The 22245-nt window shown below is 32.8% G+C and overlaps 1 protein-coding gene across 6 annotated transcripts in view; it reads left to right on the plus strand.

The window, feature by feature from the left end:
* Positions 1-22245, plus strand: part of GRM7 (glutamate metabotropic receptor 7) — a 1037525-nt gene that overhangs the window by 777707 nt on the left and 237573 nt on the right. The window contains exon 8 of one of the 6 annotated variants that reach the window (XM_051981351.1): positions 8822-9492. The exons of the other annotated variants lie outside the window; for them this stretch is intronic. Coding sequence (XP_051837311.1) covers positions 8822-8887 — 66 coding nt within the window. The 3' untranslated portion in view covers positions 8888-9492. Of the gene's footprint in view, positions 1-8821; positions 9493-22245 lie in introns of those variants that run through there. 6 annotated transcript variants of the gene reach the window in all.

Consider the following 22245-nt stretch of genomic DNA (forward strand, 5'->3'; position numbering starts at 1 on the left):
CCTGACTACCATGAATCCCAATCAGGTTAGTAGTAAATGTTACTCCTGCCTTATTGCTTATGGCTTGCTTGGATGACTTTGAGCTCTTCCTATTTTAGTGAAAATGATCACTAGTAATAAGGAAGAGGCCCTTTTATAACTTTGAATCACTGAACTCTCTGTTCCAATATCTTTAGCAACATATGTTTATCCAGGAAATTAGTAACACAATCAAATTGAACATATTTGGCAGGAATAAAAATAAAACAAGTTTATTAGCAAGTTTCAATGAATGTATAAGTGATATTATTAAAAATAATTCCAAATTGGGACAAACTTTTCCCTCTTATTTTCTTAAACCAGTCATCTTCACACCAATTTATGTTCTCCAAGTAGCTTTTAATATCTGGAAATTTTAAACATTTAGGGTAGGAAGTACAGGCAGGACAAATCTCTATTAGCTAAATGCAACAATTTCTTCTCTGACTCCCTTATAGTTGATGGCTTATTTGTCTACAGCTTCATAAAAATATCTTTTGTTTTCCCCTTAAATTTAACATTTTATACACTAATAAAAGCCCTTTGTGCCAACTGGCAGCTAAAATAAAAATAGATAATGAAGTTACAGACCCTGAAGAAGTTTACAAATAGAAATGCTGATTCAGTATTCAATGCTGTACTAAGCCTGAGCTTTTGGTATCCAGTTACTGATGCCAAACTCATCAGAAATGACAAGGATTTGAGTTTCTACCAAGCTAGTAAACTTGAATTCTTCTTTGAGAATTAATCCTGGGAGGAAAGGAGGATGTTTCTAGAAGGTTATCTCTCTTGACCTAGCTTAATTTATAGTAAATACATTTCATTTTCCTATCCTAGATTTAATAAGAGGTTGGGGATGGGGCAACTTTCTAATATTATACTGGATTGTATTGACTAAGTGTTATTGACAAAGCTTTAGCATAAAACCACTATCATTTAAAGCCCAGGATTTAGAAACTAATTACAAGACTTTAATGGTTAAATCCTTGAAGCTAAGTCTTCTAAATATTGTATTACTATCTATGTGACTGAGTTAATTATTTGAACTGTTGACATGGAAACTGTTGTATAAAAAGCAATCTGTGAGCCTGTATTAAATCTTAAGAACAGTCCTCAAGAAATGTGTTCCAATGTGCCCATTGAAACAATCTGGAAAACTTGTTATTAAAAGCTTGGCCAGTAAAGTGGTTCATTTTCCTGCTAAAGTATGTCAATTAACCCTAATAGAATTATTTTGGTGCTTATTTTTTAATCAAATATCACAAAATAATTGAGCTTGGAACAAATGGCTTATTAGAGAAATGTGCAGGTTGGCAAGACTGATTGGGGAGTGCAGTTAAATAATGCACATATATTAATGATTATTTTTCCATTAAAATTGATAACTATGAAGGGCCTAGTGAGAGAGAATAAACATTTTACCCAGCCTTTAGGTAGCAGTGTCAGTGTTCTTATTTCAAGGCTGGAGTTAAAGGCTTTCAAAATGAGAGGACTTTGATCCCATAAATAGCCTAAGGTTTGAAGGGAAATAGTGCTACTCATTAAATACCTACCAGTTATTGGAAATGCGTCTCTTGGGATTTTTTTTTTTATTATTTTTAATTTCATTGCCCCCAGAAGCATTTACAAACAGATTTCCCTGCCACCACTACTCAATTTTGTTTTTCTCATAAAGTGATTTAAGCCATATGGTATGTGATGGAATGAGATGAAGAGAGTTGGCGTAAATTGTTCAGAGGGCATTTCTGGACCTTAAGCATTCTGGACAGTTGAGTATTCTGCGGAGTAGTAAAGAGGACATTGTATATAAACAGACAATTCTCAGATGATGAAATTAAAGCCATCTATAATCATATGAAAAAATGCTCTAAATCACTATTGATTAGAAAGATGCAAATTAAGACAACTCTGAGGTACCACTTCACACTTCTCAGTTTGGTTAAAATGACAGGAAAAGATAGGGATCAATTTTGAAGGGGATGTGGGAAAATTGGGACCTTAGGCATTATTGGTGAAGTCATGAAATGATCTAACCATTCAGCAGAGCAATTTGGAATTATGCGCAAAAGACTATGTGTGCATACCCTTTGACCCAGTGCCTTTATTGGGTCTATATCCCAAGGAAATCATAAAGGAGAGAAAAGGACCCACATGTGCAAAAATGTTTGTAGCAACTCTTTTTGTAGTAACAGCAAATTGGGAAATGAGTAGATGCCTGTCAGTTGGGGAATGGCTGAATAAGTTGTGGTATATGAAAATAATGGAATGTTATTGTTCTACAAAAAATGATGAACAAGCTGATTTTAGAAAGGCCTGGAAAGATTTACATTAATTGATGCAGGGTGATGCAGAACCAGGAATACATTATACACACCAAGAATATACAATAACCAACTATGAAAGACTTGGTTCTTCTCAGTGGTTCAGTGATCCAAAGCAATCCCAATAGAATCTGGATAGAAAATGCCATCTGCATCCAGAAAACAAACAAACAAACAAACAAATGAATCTAAATATAAATTAACACATGATATATTCACTTCTTTTCTCTGTGTTTTTTTTTTTTAATCTCTCCCATGGCTTTTCCCTTTTGCTCTGATTTTTCTCTCCCAACATGATTCATAAAGCAATGTGTATTAAAAATAAATAGATTTGCTAGAAAAAAAGGGCATTATAATATGGGGAGAGGCAGATGCCTGAGAAAAAGAGAATATAAAAAGGATACAAAAATACTTTTGACCTCCTAATTTTAATATTCTCTATAGGTAGCCAGAAAATATAGACAAGTGGAAGATATCACTCTACTGATGACAATAACTAATAATACTTTCTGGTGGTGAAATCATCATAAGAAATAGGTTACACTTTTTTAGGCTTGTTTATTTCTCTTTGATTTGGGTATGCCACTGGTTACTTTATAAAAACATAGTTTAACACTTGGAAGGGACTTCAGTAGTCATTTAGCTCAATTCATATCCTAAACTGCTGGTAGTACCTTCTCCAGTTCCTTCAACCAACTCCCATATGATGTAGTCAAGGGCTTTGACCACCCTGGTTCTCCTGTTCTGGATACTTTCCAGCTGATCAGCATCCTTCTGTTTTCTGTTCTCCATGGACAACATGATACCTTCTTTGTGCCTTTCACTAGTTATTCACCAGCCTGGAATGTCCTCTCTCACCTCCACAGGTGTTTTTCCCCCCCTTTTGATCTGATTTTTCTTAAACAGAATGATGAATATGGAAATACATTTAGAAGAATTGCACCTATTTAACCTATATTGGGTTGCTTGCTGTCTTGAGGAGGGTACAGGAAGGAGGAGAGGGAGAAAATTTTGTAATACAAGGTTTTGCAAAGGGGAATGTTGAAAACCATCTTTGCATGTATTTGAAAAAAAAATACGATTAAAAAAAGAAACAGGGTTCCTTATCAATTCAGCCCATTGTGAAATGATGCACGGGATGGTTGGAGTGTAGGACAATGAATGAAAGGGATATAAGGACTAGAGAGAATGATTTCTAGTGGGAGGACATTGGACAATACTAGTGCACTGAATCCAAAGGGATTTGTAGTGATTCTGATGGAAGCAGATAGCATTGAAAGAGAAAATAGCTATTACTGAAAGCAAAATCCTCCTTTTTGTACCTAAGATGATGTTGATCATTGTGTTCTGAGGACTGTAGTTTGACTTTCACCTCTGTAATATTGAGCCATGATATGGATGTTCTATGTCAATTGTCATGTCCAAACAGAGAGAAATTATTAAGATACTTCTTAAACAAGTAGTAAAAAAAAAAAAAAATTGTAGGGTTAGAATCCTGGTTTTCTAAAGGAGGAAATTAAGGCTAGTGTTGGTTAGTGACTCTCTACTCATGGAAACCTAAGTCAACTATTTATCAATAGCTAGAGTAGAGAAATGTTTTTGCTTCTAGGGACACAAATTCCAAATATAATGAAAAACCTTTGAAGACTTGTAAAATTTGCTGACTACTACCTATCTCTAAAGTTCACTTGGATACAAACTACACTGTCAGAAATGAAAGCAATAACAAACATTAAAAGATTCAGATTAAAAAGTGAATACTACTAGGGCAGAAGCAATATTTTGTGTTTGCTTTCCATTGGAATTAAGTCTTACAGAAAAGAAAAACTGACAGAAGAGATTAACAACTGGCTAAGAAATGTATAATAAAATCGAATTTAGATTTGCAGACTCTAAGTTCAAATATAAGAATGACTGGATTTTGGCCAGGGATGGAATCTAAAACAACCAAACAAACAAACAAAAAACTGGTGAGAACAAATTTGCTTTTTTTTTTTTTTTTGGTAAACTGAATCAGAAGGGCTTTAAAACAAAAAAGGTATAGAAGGAGGCATTTGCCCATATATATCCATCAAGCTTGATGATTTCTATAAAGTTGGGATACAGTATAAAAATAGGAATAGCAAATGAAATTTGCCTTAAGGGATTTTAAGGGACAAAATGAAATCCAATAAAAGGAACCAGCAATAACACAATAATCTCAAATGTCTGTACACAAATGCCCAATTGTAGGGAATAATAGAAATCAGGCATTCTAACTAAAAAAAGAAAATATGATTTGTATTTGTAAAACTATTAGTGTTAGAGAAGTTTACCTTATTTATTAAAAAACACTGAACAAATAAAAAAGAAGGTGATAATATGTTATATTAAAGAAATATTTAACCTAAGCAGATTATATTATATAAAGATAATGGAATATTAATATGTTATGAGAAATGATGACTATATTGAATACAGAGATTCATAAAAAGATTTAGGTGAACTGATTACAAGTGAAATAACAGAGACAGGAGGATAGAGTAGACAATGACTGCAACAATGTATGAAAAAAAAATTAACAAAAAACAATTAAAACTGAATATTGTGAAATTTTAAATAAGGTTGGTCCCAAAGAGGAGATCTCCATCTGTTTTTTTTTTTTCCAGATGTCAAGAGACATAGATTTAAATCATTGAACACAATGTCAGACTTTACATTTTTTGACAGGAATTACTGAATATTTGCTACTACCCCCACGTATTATTTTTCTTTCTTTGAAAAATAATTTACTATAGAAATGGCTTTCTGGGAGAAGAGGAAAAGAAGTAGGCAGGAAGAACTTCAGTCAGTGTAAAAACAAAGGATAATAAAGCAACTTATGACAAAGTGAAAGAGAAACACCATTCATGGAAAGAAATCTAGAAACAAGAGAAGTATGAGACAAAATATTTGAAGCAAACAGTTTTTAAAAGAATTTTATATTTTATCTCAACCTATCTTTCTTTCAATGATGTGAAATTCCCCCCTGTCCCAAGCCTTCTCTCTATTCCTCATTTATGGCATTGCATTTGTTTTATCTAGGTCTTTGAAATGGATTTCCTCTTTCATCATATGATATGAATCCCCCTTTCTTTTCTTTTTTTTTTTTTTTTGTAGCTCTGCAACAAAGAATTCCTTTCTTCTAGTCTCATATCATTCAGCTTCTACATGAAGCTATTTCTGATCTTGCCAACTCCCTATTTTCTTTAACAAATTTACACTTATTTATATGTATTTTCTTTATGCTTATGATGTATATACCCATGCGAATCTTGTTTTAGTCAAAGATAAATTTCTTGAGAACAGGGATTTTTAATTCTTTGTTTTTAGTATAATGCCTGGAATAAGGTGGATGCTTAATAAATGCTTATTGATTGGTTGGTTGATTGAATATCAATGGAAGGACAATGTAATTTTGCTACATATATATATATATATATATATATTTTTTTTTACAGACCACTTAGAAAAAGGAAACTGGTAGAGAATTATATCAGAGATGAGAAATCTTCTCAATATGTAAAACTTAAATTATCTAGAAATCTGTTGGAGTTCACTATTGGCCAAAAGCAGAAGACCAAATAATTTTTTTGACTTAATAATTTCTTAAAACTACTATCCCTAAACAAGTGGATAAAATAACAATGGAGATTTTTCTAATTAACAATGGGAATTTTTCATTTGTAATTGATCTTCAAAATAAAGGAATTTATTGCTAGGGTAGGATTGACGGGAATGTTAAGACACAGTGAATACAACTTCTTAAAATTTGTGATGGAAGAGGATTCTGGGAAGATGGTGGAGTAGGCTGGTAAATTTCAAGTTCTCCTAATTTCCTCCCAAAATAGAACAAATTTATGCCTCAAGGCAAACATAGACTAGTGAAAAATCAGAAGACTTGTGGTAGAAGCAGGGTCTTCCAAGATACAACCTAAGAAGATCTGAAAAAAAAAAAAAAAAAAAACAGACTGGGGATTAACTTCTCTGCTGGGAAAACACCTCCAGGCTAGCTCCACAAAATATCAAGTGAGGACTCCTAAACTTAGCTGGATTTGGCAGAAAGTTCTGACCAAAAAGAGACTTTCACCTCTAAGATTTTTTGTGGAGTTGGTATTTGAGTACAGGAAGATAAAGTGAACTTTGATTGAATGGGAATGCCAAGCTTAGCTGTGCTGCTGAGATGGGGTCCAGAAAGAACCAGCACCTAGTGAATGCAGAGGCAATGGGGCAGGGATGCTGCTGGCTGTGGGCACTTGCAGAAGGGGGGAGTTCTTGGTTTGGAGTTCCTGGTCACAGTGGAGAGCTGAAGTAAAGCCAGAGGCACTATCCCCCCACTTCACAATTAAAAGTGCTTACACTAGTATCTCATTAAAAAAAATAATAATAACTGGCAAAGAAGAAAGAATCCTACTATAAAAACTTATTACAGAATAGGGAAGACCAGGACACATCTTCAGAGGAGGACACTTTAGAAAAAAAAAAAAAAAAAGCTTTTACTCCAAAGAGTTATGTGAGATGGTTCCCTGCCCAAAAGAAGAACTCAATAAAGAATTTAAAAATCAAATGAGAAATATTGAGGAAAATTTAAAAGTAAATATAAAAACCCTCCAAGAGAAATAAGAAGATTATGAAAAAAGAAAATTAAAAGTTAAACAACTATAAAAGAAAGTACAGTCTCAAAAATGAAAATAATTCTTTGAAATTAGAAATGGGCAAGGGAAATCCAATGAAGTTATGAGAGACTAAGAAATAACAAAATGTATTATAAAGAATGAGAAAATAGAACAGAAGGTGAAACATAAGAAAAATGACCGATCAAAAAGAGAAGATAATTGGACTTCCAGAAAATTCTGACCAAAAAGAGAATTGTGACACAGTAATACAGAAAATAATCCAAGAAAATTGTCCTGGAGTGATAGAACATGAAGGGAAAGTAGAAATAGAAAAAAAAAATCCACTGATCACCTCAAAGAGATCCTCTATGTAAAACACAAAGGAATATTGTTGCCAAATTTTGAAACCCCCATATCAAAGAGAAAAAAATTGCAAGAAACAAGAAAAAAAATTCAAATATGCTGGAGCTATAATTAGGATTGTGTAAGGCTTATCAGCAGCTACAGTAAAAGACCATAGGTTCTGTAATCATATCTACTGAGAATCAAAAAAGCTAGGCCTTCAGCCAAAAATATCATATCCAGCAAAATTATTTATACTTTTGAATGAGAAAAAATTGGCATACAATGAACTTGAAGATTTTGAGAACAAACCTGAACTTAAAAGAAAATTTTACATATAAGAACCAATATGAAAGATCAATTTTAAGGAACTTAACATAAACTATTTAAACATGGACAAATTATTTACATTTTTTTAACATATGTATATTATATGTTTAAGATTCACATCAACAATAGGATAGTTCAAAAGAAAGACTGACAGTGTTAAGGAAGAAACAATCATGTTATACAAATGAGGTGCAAAGGAAGAACAGACACCAAAGTGTTAGTGGAGGGAGGAGGGCTTGTAGTTCTGAAAACCCAATGACATCAGGAATAGGTTCAATTGGCAACACTACATATATACCATGAAGGGTATAGCACCCTCTGAAATTTGTAATGAAATAATTAGAGTCATCAGAGATAGGAAAGACATGTATATGTGAGTGTGTGTATGTATGTATGTATCTATACATAAATATGTCTTTTCTTAACTGTAGTTTGCTTGGAGGTAAGGAGGGATAAAAGGGGAGAAAAAGAATAAAGTAAATAAGGTGCACACACAGCAGAGAACCAAAAACCAATTTAGAAAGAAGTAGAGTAAAAATGGACATTTAGGAATATAATTTCTTCTACTAATATGTGTGTGTATATATATATATATTTTTTTTCTTGATCTAGTAATTTGTCATTATATATTTTGAGGTCTCCTTGATGTTCTGCTTGGCACATGACAGTATTCTCTTTTGTTTGCTTTATTTTGTTTTGTGTTTCTTTTTTCTTTTTTTTTCCTAATTCTGTTTTTTTTTTTTTTCAAATAAAATAAATAAATAAAAAGAATTTGTGATGGAGCACAAGAAAGTTGAGCTTAGTTGAACATCTATCTTAAATGTTATGAGGGCATATTTCAGAGGTAATATATCTAGCATCAAGTAGATTGAAAAAGTATTGGAGAAGGCAGTTTGAGAAAGAAGGGACATGCTCAATAAGGATAATCTGAAGATGCAAAGAGAACCAATTCTAATTTGTAGGAAATGTAGGTTTATCTGAAGTGTTATCTCTGGATACACAGAAAAGTAACCAATCAGCTTAAAAAATTAAAAATAAAGGACTATGTTTAAAAAATTAAAACAAATTCAGGTTACAAAAGAACTTTGAACATCTTGTAATAGTGATGTCAGGAATGCTAAAACTGACAATGAAATCAAGATGGCAGAATACTCTTTTTTTTTTTTTTCTTTTTAGCTACATTGTCGGGGAGAGGGAGAAGATGGTCAAAGCAAGAAGAGAATCAGCATTTTGGCTGGATAGAATTCTGATAATTGAAAATAGAAAGCAGAGCTCATCAGTCCTCATTTTATGTTTATATTGTCTTTCAAGGATAAAGCAATATTAAAAAAAAACACAAATTACTAATATGGATTGATGCCCAATACAAATAAGTAAATAAATAAAAGAATGCCTCACTGCCCTTGATAAATTTAAATAGCTCCTATCAAATTAACTATATCCTTATTAAGTAAAAGAATAAGCAAAAATGATTTCTAAGCTTCTGTAAGTGATTTTGAAATGTTAAATAAAGAAGAGACACTATTGTACTAGATAAGTCCCAATGCTGACCTGATTTTTTTTTTAATGGAAGATAACTAAACCAATAAACTCTAGACCAGTGAACTTGACTTCAGTTTTCAATAAATTTGTAGAATAGATTACTAAGGAGATAGTTGCACATCTGGAAAAGGAATTGGTAACAACAACAACAGCAACAACAAAAAATAACAATAGTGTGACTTCATTAGGAACAGATTATGCCAAACAAAATATATTTTCTTCTGTAATAGTAAACTTGTAAATCAAAAGAATGTTATAAAGTTCACTCATATTTAAACAAAGCACTTCATAAACTGTCATGCTATTATTTTTGAAAATTGGGAAGATGTGGATAGGATGTCAATAGAATTAGATGAATTTTGAATTGACTGAATAATTGGTCTCAAATGTGTATCAGTGGTCCACTATTAACTTGGAAGGTTCTCAGTTAAGTGCCCCAGTTTTACATACCAGATCTTGTGTTACTTAAGATTTTTTTTCTTTTATTGTGAGATAAAAGTAAATACAGAAAACTAGTACAGAAAATACAGAAATCTTCCTTAGAATCACTGATAACTTTTCACTATCTTCTCTGAAGCCAAAGTATTTTAGGATGAAAAATCAGAAAGAATGTGAATACTATTATGTAGTCATGTCGCTTGTTAATTAATTAATTGAATCATCAAGGATTTTTTAATCCATTATGGATTAGGAAGACTACTGAGATGTATAAATAATAAGTTATGAGAGATCCAATAAATTAGTATAGGAAGTAAGACATGTACACAAACAATGATAATCCAAGGCAACATTTGGAAGTTTCCAGATGAATATCACAAAGCACATAGAAGATTAGATGAAAAATAAGAAATTGTCCGGTAGAATAATTAACTGAAGAAGACAGAACGCCATTTGCAATGGCATTGAATGTATATCGATTGACCACACGGCAGATAAATGACACAGTAGTTAGGGCCCTCATCTTGGAATCAGAAAGACTCATTTTCCTGAGTTCAAATTTGGCCTCAGACACTAGCTATGTGACTGAGTAATTCAGTTAACTTTGCTTCAGTTCTTCCTCTGTAAAATAAGCTTGAGAAGGAAATAGCAAACCACTACAGTATCTTCACCAAGAAAACACAAAATGGGTTCATGGAGAATTGGACATGATTGAAAATAACTGAACAAGAACTAAAAAGATTCATGAACACTAATAGCTATAACATCCTCATATAGCAAGATTTGGGGGATAGATGTCCAAGTGTGTGAAGATTTCTCCCTACAGAATGAGCTGGGAGAACAATTTGTTCCAACATTCAGGAAGGTGACTAAAGCAGGCGCTGTGGAGCACTTAGAGCTTGGTGGAATATTGAAGACCAAAAATCATTTATGCATCTGAAGCCATCTCCAGTTATCCCATTCTGTCTTGACATTGGACTTTGGTGACTCAGGAAGGGAGAGTCAGGCTGGTAAATTTGTGTAATTCTGTCTTCCTTAAAATTGGCTCACACAAAAATTAAGACATAACCCCATGATGTCAATGGTCTTCTTTGAAAAAGAAGAATAAATAGCTACAGATGTTCAGAGTGTTTTATCAGCTAATTTAATCCTAACAACTCTCTAATATAGAATCTATTATTTTATAGAAGATGAAACTAAAACTTTGTCATGTCCATTGATTTAGACAGGATCCTGAAATCCATGTGTCCAAGACAAGATGTGAGCTATATTTTGTTTGAGATTAAGCATTAACATGGAAATGTTTCTTTCATTTCTTTTGATAATGAAAGAATTGCCAGAAGAAAAGGACTAGCTAAATAAAAAAGACCACAGACCAAGTGCCATTGGAAATATATTATGGCCTTTTTGATTCCAACCAAATCTGTTAACAAAAATAATTTTTTTCATCCTGTCTAGTAAAGTAACAAACTTCCTGGAAAACACACACACACACACACACACACACACACACACACACACACACACACACACACACACATACACACACACCCCTGTTCCCAGTTAATAACCCAATTTCTTTATTCTCTATCACTCACCTGGCATAAATCATGACTCACCCCAGGTGAGTGGGTGTAAAGCAATTTGCAAGTTGTCTCAAGTGTGGAAAGCAAGATGAATGGCTAAGATGGTATAGGAGCAGATTTAGTGGTGATGATACTGGGAATCATATGGCTCTTGCCTTTATAGTGTGTGGTATTAAAAATCAAAGTAGATATTGGAAGCTCCACATAAGGAGTGCTCAAGGGCATTGCTTACCTTCTCATTTATGGAACTTTATAAGTAAATGAAGGCAGTCTGCTCTCCAGAAATGAACTAACCAGTCCTTGCACTGAATGACCCTGAATATTTTCTCTGATTTTTAACATGACTATGCTGTACTTTGAATTATTTCTGTTCCAATCTTTTTTTTAACTTTAGTGGAAAGCATTTTTCTTCCCCCAAGGTTAGTGATATTGCCAGTTCCTTTCTATATTCTGGAACTCAATTAAGAAGACAATCAATCAGAAAACATTTATTTATTAAGATTCTACTCTATGCTAGGTATTGATGAAACTAAGAAATAAAATAGTTATTTTATTTCTTATATGTTATATTGCATCAGGTAGATAACACATATGCATCTAATTATGTATGAACTATATGTAAATTTAAAAATAGGTAATTTTTTTTTGGAAGAAGAAAATACACTAGTGCCAAAAGATTAAGGGAAAATTTCCCTTGAGTTGAGTCATGAAGAAAAAATAGAGATTTTTAAAAGCAGGGGTAAAGAGGAGATCCATTTTGGATACTGGGAACAGATAGTCTGTATGAAGACAGTAAGATAAGAAATAGATTTTCATGTGTGAGCATCAACCAAATGGTCATAGGTCCAAACAACAAGACTGTATGAAGGTAGGGAATAATAAGCCAACAAAGGTGAGTTGGAGCCAGGTTGCAAATGTTTTAAATGTCAAACAGAGGAGTTTGTATTTGATCTTTCAGAAGAGGTTTGCTCACTTCTAAGCCAAGTAAAATCAACAAGTATTTATTAAGTGCCTTCCTTAAAGTGAGAAAGTTGGACTCCAAATTCTTTGAAATACTTTCAAGATATGACAGTCTAGAATTCTATGACTTCTGTTTTCATAAAAGCTATTTATTTGGTGCTTGCCTAAAAGCAGAAAGGTATGGTAGAAAAAAGTCCTAGATATAGATTGGCTTCTAATCTTACCTATATAATCACTTTGCTCTTTTTCCTTTCAGCTTCTTATGAAGTTGAACGAAAACAGGTGTTTTTAACTTTTTTTGTCTCGTAGACAACTTTGGACATCACTCTGTTGAAGCCTGCAGATCCCTTTTTAAAATAATTTTTTTAAATAGACAAATTTCCAAAGTAACTACTTACATTGAAATAGCAAAATATATTTTTAAAATAATTTCACAGAACTCCAGGTTAAGAACCTTGGGACTCTTAAGATATCAGTATTCTTTGAAATGCTTAAACTAGTCACAGAATCAAAACCTGTGTTTAAACCTGAAAATAATGATCTTACACTTATTTTATGAATTCACCTGAGGTCAAATACCATAGGTCTTTCTTCTCCAAGGCAATTCAATATTGTGGGAAAGTTATGAGACACATTGTTGCTAGTTGTTGCTGTTGTTCTAATAGGCAGGATGCCCATCCATGGGTACTTATGAATGAGTCAGTAGCTGGATGATATAACATCAGAAAAGACAGTTATAAATCGATCAAGGTTCAGAGACCCCCCAAAACAACAAAAAGTCTCCTGAGTAAGAGGAATGTTTATTACTTTCCTTCAGGAAATGGGTAGTCCTTATGGTGAAGAATGCCCAGTACAGAAGCAAGAGTATGCATTTATTAACCAAGTCCCTCCCATGTGTCCCCCATGTGTCAGTCATTTTTGATCCATCAGTATTTGGCACTATTTCCCTTTTCACTTTCTCCACTAGCACAGAACAGCTAGATATGTTCTCCCTCTCTTGCCATGCATCCCATATTCAAAGAAGGCAGAAAACTCTTCCTATGCAATGAGGTGTTTAATGTACAATTATTCTATTAAGCATTCTTATTCTCCATTTGACTTTGCCAGATCCTTGATCCCAATTAGTTTGAAACAGACCAGGGTCTGTGGTAAGACTATAGTTGTAAAGGATGCATTTCTGATTTCTTGGAACTACTTGTCAAGCAACTTTGTTGATCATTATCATAATTCTCAGCATTCTAGCTCTTTCTGTAAAACAAACTGGTTTGTTACCCCATAGTAGGATCCATCATCTGTCCATACAGTGCTTGATCCATCACAGCACACAATATAGATGGATCTCATTTGTCGTATTTTCCTCATTCTTAGGTGTTATTATTAATGACATTCATTCCAGAAGTTCAGTAGATACCAGCAGAAGACTTACCTTCATTCTATTGAGCAATATTTCTCCTCTTCCTCCTCCTCCTCCTCTTCCTCAACAGGCAAGTGGGGTTAAGTGACTTTCCCAAGGCCACAGACAGTAAGGTCAAGTATTTGAGGCTGAATTTCTACTCAGGTCCTCCTGATTCCAGGATTGGTTCTCTATCCACTGAGTCATCCAGCTCCCCCATCAACTCTTCTAAGGTGGACCTCTTAAACTTATTCCTATTTGTGACTTCTTTTTATGAAAGAAATTTTTATATGATCCTGGGTAATTAGGAACATAAAATTCCTATTTTTTATTTGTATTTGTATTTATTTGTAATCTAACATTTACTTACAATAAATCATGATTTTATGACTTTCACGTTTAGTTACATGATCCTATGTGGTATTGTAACACAGTTAAAGAACGTTTGTTCGAAGAGCTAGAATGATGAGAACAGGAAGCTGTTCTTAGAATGAAGTTTGACCCTTTTTTCTTTTATCCATGGTCTGTCTTTGCTAGCCATGGGTAGTAATAAGAACATTGTATGATTGCAGTTAAATGGAATTATCAAGAAAAAAATGTGCATAGTAGTGATTGTGGATTTTGATTTTTTTAAAAAACATTTTAAGCACAGTCAAACTGTATTCACTGTCTAATCAAGGAAAGATCAAAATGAATATATTATTAGCTGTAATTAAAAAAAGCTTGTAAAGAAATATAATTGTATTGGACAGAATAATTGAAGCTAGGATTTTTTTAAAAGACCTTGAGTAATACATATCTTTAGGGAAATGAATAGAAACCCCAATTTCCTTTAATACAAAGCTCACCTATTACTCTCTACAGTAGACTAATTAAACCCTTTCTTATATCACAAATTCCTAATACTTTCATAAATCATTCTACATTTATTTTATATTTATTCTATCAAATATATTCTATATACTCTTGAAGATAGATATTTAGTCAATATTTAATAAGTACCATTATTTGTCAGTCACTGTGCTAAGGGCTGAGAATGCAAAAAGAGACAAATGATAGTCTTTGTGCTCAAGGAATTTGAAGCCTAAAGGGGGAGACAACATGCAAAAAACAAACAAACAAACAAACAAAAAAAAAACCAAAAACTATATATAGAAAGCTATAGACAGGATAAAAAGAAAATAATTAACAGAGGGAAAGCACTGGAATTAAGAAGCATTGGGGGAAGGGTTCCCTTAGAAGGTGGGATTTTAATTGTGACTTAAAGGAAGTCAGGGAGGTCAGTAGCCAAAGCAGGGAAGTGAGTGTATTCCAGGTATAGAGGATTGCTGAGGACAATATGGCCTCCCTGAAATCAGGAACTCTCAGTTTCTTCTTTATCTCCCTACAATCTATCCTAGGAGAGCCCATCATCTATAGTAAGTACTTCATATTTACTGACTACTACTAAATTAAGATACTTGCTTGGTTTTTTATCAATCTTAATTTCCACCCTATCCAACTTCTCTAATTAAAAATCTTTGCACTAAAACTGTTTTCTAATTGTATTGATATTAATAAGCTGTTTATTCTTTTTTAACTTCAAAGAAAAGGCAATCTGAATTAATGCTAGATTCAGATTTAAGACCACGAGTTTCAAATACTGTCTCCCACATTTACTAGTTATAAAAGCACAAGCAAGTGATTTTAGCTCCATAAGTCTTATCTTCCTCATCTGTAAAATGGTGTTGGTAATATTAGTAACACCTATGATGAATTATGTAAAACTTAAAATACTATCCTAAATATGAGTTACTATACCTTTAGTCCATCCTATTTGTACCTAATATCTCCAGATTCAATATGGACCAAACCGTTAAGCCAAAGCAAAAATCTGCCTTTTTAACATTTTATTATACCCCAAAGCCACCAATAGCTCATTATCATCTTGGAATTCTAGTTCCTGAATATTTCAAAGAAGGAACATGCACTCTTCTTATAGACATTAATCTGTTCTCTTAACATCTTTCACTATTTGAGGATTTTGTTGATTGTACAGACTTATTTCTTTGGTTCTATGAAAACAGAATGTTAGATGAAAGAACATTAAAGGGGGCAGTTAGCTCCATAGGGAAAATAGTTATACACATAGCAGGAAGCAATGTGGTGCTGGTAAATGGACTGATACTTAGGGGAATTAATGCCACTAGGCTTTAAGTCTTAGTTTGGATCACACTAAATCATCTAGTATATGTCTCTAAAACAATAGGGTTTCATGAAATGATGGTGGGTATTGGTTATAATATAGTGATATTACTGACAAACAATTTTGATCTAGTCGAGAAAAACTGTACTGATTTTCCTATTTACACGATTATTTATATCCCATCCCCATGAATTATAAATTTCTCTTGCTAATAAAAATATGGAATTAGCAGAACCAAATTTAATGAAGTTTTATAATCATATAGAATTCTCTTCATAGTATAATCATGCTGTCTATTAAATGTGTAAAAATTTAAAGCAACTTTGGAATTCTGTGGTGTTTCTCAGACAAGATGTTGCTAGCTTTGGGTCCTACATAGTCCAAATAAAGCCCTTTTACTTACCCTGAAATTTCAAGTTGTTCCAGCATTTTTTTCCCTAAAAAGCTTTGTCCATAAATTATAGAAGATAAATACATTCTAATGAACAAATGGCATTTTAATGAGGAAGCATTATTAAATGAGCTCATTCTATTAAAGCTATAATAAGTAAAAATAATATTAAAAAGAAATGTACCATAAAAATAGGAGCCAATTTGGTTTACTATGTAAACTAGGAAATATGCTAATAGGATATAACAAATGGAGATTTCTCTGAGAGGCAAAATTGTCTTGTATGTAGAAAATATCCAGGAATACATGAAAGGTGTGAGAAGGAACAGATCTATACATGGGAAAACTGATGTGTTCAATTGCAATGAATCTTGGCCTTGTTTGGTTTAATGTCCAAAGAGCCAAGCCCTAGCTTACATGGTATAAGCTTATTTAAAACAGCAAAATGGATCTGATTTTATAGACTAAAAAACTGTCCAATTCTTTCCTTAGAATAAACATCTTTCTTGGAACCATATTCTAAACTTCCTTTGTTCCAAGCATGCCTTTCCTACTTTTCAGAAAACAGAGAATAGAAATAAGTTCTTCTGAGAAAAAGAAATCAGTCTTAAATCAGTATGTCCTTAGAACACTAGGAAAAGTACTTCCAAAAATCAAAGGAATGTCTCTCTTGTCTTACCCACTACAAATGTATGTTCTTTAAATGTATCTCTGTGTGTGTGTGTGTGTGTGTGTGTGTGTGTATACACACACATACATACATATAGAAAAATATAAAGAAAATAAAGAAAATATAAGTAAAGAATTGGATAGAAGAAGAGTTCTTTGTCAGGATAATTAACATAATTAAAAAGAACCCTAAACTAAAGATGAAAATGATAATGTAATATTAGACAAATCATTTTTCCCCTCCCAGCTTTACTTTCTTCATCTGTAAAATGGAGAAACTATTACTTTGTCACTCATCTCATTTGAGGCTTGTAAGAGTCATATGAAATAATGTATATAATGTTCTATAGGCTCATAAAGCAAAATATATCTAGATATTATCTATTTTTGTCAAGAGTTTCCTATAAATTTAAATAAGGATATAGCTATTACCTAAAGAAGCCTTTTTCCTGAACTGGAACATAAAATTGGCATGTGGTTCAAGGAATTCTTTATGATTATAATTATTATTTTCAATAATATTTTATTTTTGAAATATATGTAAAGATAGTTTTCAACATTCATTTTTGTAAGACTTTGTGTTCCAAATTTTTCTTCCTCCCTCTTTTACCTCTCCTCTCCCCAAGACAGCAAGCAATCTGATCTAATCCTAAATGCATGGGCAATCCTTTGAAACATATTTTCAAATTTGTCATATTGTACAAGCAAAATCAGATCAAAAGGGAAAAAATACAGGGAATAAAAAACAAACAAAAAGATGAAAATACTATGTTTTCATCTTTGTTCACCATTTATTAAAGGAGGCAGGGGAAAAATGCCAAATCACTCTAGTATCTTTGGCAAGAAAACCCCAAATGGAGTCCCAGATTGTTAGACACAACAAAGACAACTCAACAACAATTAAAAACAAACAAACAAATAAACAAACAAAATGACTCTACTATCAATAAATAACCCAATAAAACATTTCAGAGAAAAACCTTAAAGAAAAATTTGTGAGATACTGATATGTAAAATGATGGTAAAAAGAAGTATGAGAAGAGAATTGGTACTGTCTACATAAACATTTTAGGGAAGAAATAGGAAGTTGCATGTGCCAATCAAACTCCACTTTCCATCAAACAATGGAAGGGGCAGCCTAAGAGTGAAAATAATCAACCTCCCATCTTAAACTCCAAACCTTAATCAGATCATAAGTCCTGATCTAGCCTGGCATCAATAGCTATTGTTTTACAAAACATTCCTTGTGGAAATATAATCTGATTGTGTCCTCTTCATGTATGGTTGCTCAGAATTCTCATCATCTACAACTACTGAGGAGTTCAAAAATGGACTTGTCATGAAAGACCACAGCATTGACAAATGGCACAGAATTGGAAACTGATGTGGTTTTATTAGTGAAAGTGAGATTAAAGATGCTTTGCCATCTGCTTTATTACTATACCCTGAAAAATATGGAATTTTACTATCTAATTTGCAGTCAAAACCTCTGTGTTATAACCTGTTATTGGAATTTGAGCCTCTTGAAAATAAAAACTCTCTTCCTTTTCTATTTTCATTCCTAGGACTTAGCAAAGAATTTGGACATGGAAAATCCTTAATTCATTTGGTCAATCAGTCAGTCACACTTAGGTAGCGAGGTGACCCAATGAATAGAAACTAGTGGCTAGACTTATACTGGAAACTAGTGAATTCAGGAAGACCTGAATTCAACACTTATACTCTGTATGATTTTGGACAAATCCCTTAATTTCTTAATTTCTGTCTGCTGTGATTTCCTCAAATATAAAATGGATAATAATAGCACCTGCTTTACATAGTTGTGAGATCAAATGAGATATTTATAATGTGCTTAATATAGTATGTGCGACATAGTAGACATTTAACACATTTATTCCATTCCATTCCAGTTGCTCATGTATACCATGACACACTCTAGTAGATTTTTTTTTTCAGGTCAGTAGTGAACTCTTCCTTCTGTGATCCACTTTCAATTAGACTTAAATAGTGAATAAGAATGGTAAAATAATAGTATATCATAATGATTGTATTAGGCTTTAGATAATTATAACTCTGAAAGCACTTAGCACAAAGCCATGTATAGAAGAAGCATTTAAAAACATGTAATAAATCAAAGAATGAATAGTCAATGAGGAAGTTTATAGTAGTCACACAGGGATGACTAACTAGAATCATTCTCAATTTCTTGTGGAAATGAAGGCTGTCTTTATATGGTTAGAATAAGCAACAATTTTGGAAACTCTGTTGGGAGCTTCTTCCAATGTGGCTATTTAGGTAGCTAAAACAGCCACATCGATTAATGCTCCCACAAGTTAAAAATGATCGAGTCTCATACAGCTGACTTCTCTCAGCCTTTTCAGTGGCATCTCCATCCTTATTACTTAATATATACTTTCATAAATACCATTTAATTCCATACTTCTCCTTATATGAACCTTTAAACAACAGGTTTAGTTTGTTGTTGTTTTGGTTTAGTCTTTGATGTGATTAGCTGAGTTTTATCTGTATCTTTTGACCAAGCAATACCACAACAAGGTATATTTTCAAATATGATTTGGGGAGGAAAGGAAAAGAATCTAAATTTTCTAAAATATTTAAAGCAACTCTCCTTTTCAGGACTTGTTGAGTTTTAACTGCTAAATATCCATATTGAAATCTAGTAAGCATTTGGCCATGCAGACCTACAGTTTGGGGGAGTTATTATGGCTATAGATTCACAAACGCAAATACACATACATGCCAACTACTCTGCAATTCTCTTCTTCCATCCCAAATTTCTATTCTTTTTTTTTTCACTTAACCTCATGAATTATAAAGCTTAAAACAAAGAATTCACAAAGCAGTATTTGATTAGGATTGTGGGTGAGAAGAAAAACATGATTAGAACCAGAAAGGGAAACTTAAAAATTTCCCTTGACTTTCTTATCAACTTGAGTTCTGCTGTCTCTCTTCAATAGCAATCACTGTCCATTTGTAGTTAAGTGTGCCTCACTGAAAATAGCCACATATGTAATGTCAAATTTAAAGAATTGCTGAAGGGCTATTAAGTTTATTAACATAATTCATTCTGACTTGAAATAAAAAGAATTCATGAGAAAAGTTCTAATTTGAACTATTTTTTCTTCATTTTAAAAAAATGAAGATTACTGGATGAATCTTCTTGCTTCCTCAATGGCTAAACATCTTATAGGCTGTATCTGTTTACTTTGCTTAATGTAAATGAAAAGAAATAAACTTGGTATTACTATAGACCAAAGTTCTTAACGTGTATGTGTGTGTGTGTGTGTGTGTGTGTGTGTGTGTGTGTGTGTGTGTATGGTTTCCTTCCACACTCTCATTAATCCTTTCTTATAATGTTTTTAAATGGGTAATATAAAAATGCGATATTGCATATTATACGAATTATATTGAAATACAGTTTTCCAAACATTTAAAATGTAAAAATCTTTGCTGCAGAAACTTCTGAAGGTGAGTTGACATTAAAGATAACTGTATATACCCATAAGTAATTCTCTAAACCTAGGGAATGTCCTTTTGGCAGCTGATCAATTTCCTGCATATGGACCCAAAGTTGTTCTGTGTGTATATTGCATTTCATTATTTTAGATCATTTGCTTAACTCCATTTGCCAACATTTTGGAATGCAGTATAGCTTCTATTGGATGATTATACTGGCCATTTGATTTGTTTCTCTGCATCCATTTTCTTCCCTGTCCAATCTATCCTTCATATAATGACAAACTAATCTTACTCCTGCACTGATCTAATCCATGTCATTTACCTGTTCAAAACTTTTCAGTGGTTGCCTATTAGAGGAACCAGAGGAAAATCTCCAGTGCATTGAGCAGATCAATTACAGAGGATTTACAGAAAAACTTGGGTAAAAAGCACAAGATGAAAAGGTACATGTGGGTTATGATCTGTACTTGAGGAATGAGGTCTCACACTGAAATAACTCACAATTCATTGAAGCATCAAAGAAGCACTTAGAGATGCATGTAGGGCTAGGGACTGGTCCTATGATTTTCCTGCCTTAGGGAGCTCCCAGAAAAGGAAACACCCATCAATGATTAATATCTTTTCTGCAAATTGTATTCATAGAGAATTATCAAGAACATCGACAGTTTAAGTATCTTACATAGATTTACACGGGTAGAGAATATGTTAGAGACAAGACTTGTACCCAGAACTTTTTGGCTATAATGCTAGCTCTCTATTCTCAATGCTTCTCCTATTCAGATACAAAGCATAATTACACAAGTCAGCTTTAAATTCCTATAATAAAAAGGGATTGAAAATATTTTACATGGCTCACATTTTTATCTCCTCAGGAGTATATGTGTTTGGGTATGTTTATATAGCCTATATACAAATAAATTTGTATTTCTGGCAGAGAAAATAGATTATTTTGTGTACATTTTGGAGCATGGGGTAGCTTTATGATTTTAATACATACAATTAAATTGAGTGAAGATCTGCTTTAAATGAAAATTGAAAACAAATTAAGTAATCATTCAATATAATGTTTGTGAATGCAGCTTTCTCATCTACTTTGATAAGCTGGAAAGGGGGGAAAAAAGGCTGCTCTGCAAAGCAAGGCCTTTTATTTTCTCAGAGAGAAAAGAGTGAGCTGGCAACATTCAAAATTGGTTGTAAAATATTATGTGTAATGTTAATTTGTTTTTATATTTGGGTGAGCTCTACATTTATTCCCATAGATCAAGTTTAATCATCTGACATATCACTTTTCACTACTGTTGAAAAGAGAGAATTTTCTCTTGTGATGATTTTTTGTATATTTTTTCTTTTGTTCTTTTATGGTACATGTAAATAAGATTTTTATTTGACCTTTGAAAAAAATTGGATTAATAATACCTTACTATTTTTTGTCTTGGGTTTAACTATCTTATATTCATAATATAGCACATCCATTGTTCCTTAATTTTTAAACATTTTATGAGTTTAGAACTATTGTCAGTGACTTAATATCTTACAAATAATAATGTGTAGAATAAAATTCTTTTATCTGTGGAATTAATTCTGACACAAGTTTTATGTGTTCATATTCAAAAGCTTGTTAGGGATCAGGTTCAAGTGTAAATTAGAAACTCACAAGAGGCTATGTCTCTTAGTTGTTATTGTAAGGATACATTACATAGTTCATGGAAAGACTGGCTTGCAATCAACAAGATCAGGGTTATGACTCTAGGCAAGTCACTTGGATCTCTCACTAATCCTAGAACTCTCTAAAACTAAATTTCAGGAAAGATGTACCTCTGCAGCTATCCAAGAAATTACTCAGTGAGAGTTCCTTAAAAACAAAATAAAATAAATAAAACCACAACTTCAGTATGTGTATGTGTGTGCGGGTATATGTGTATTACTTACATTCCAAATCACAGAGGCGTGTCCCTG

The sequence above is a fragment of the Antechinus flavipes genome, chromosome 1, assembly GCF_016432865.1.
Source record: "Antechinus flavipes isolate AdamAnt ecotype Samford, QLD, Australia chromosome 1, AdamAnt_v2, whole genome shotgun sequence".
NCBI lineage: Eukaryota > Metazoa > Chordata > Mammalia > Dasyuromorphia > Dasyuridae > Antechinus > Antechinus flavipes.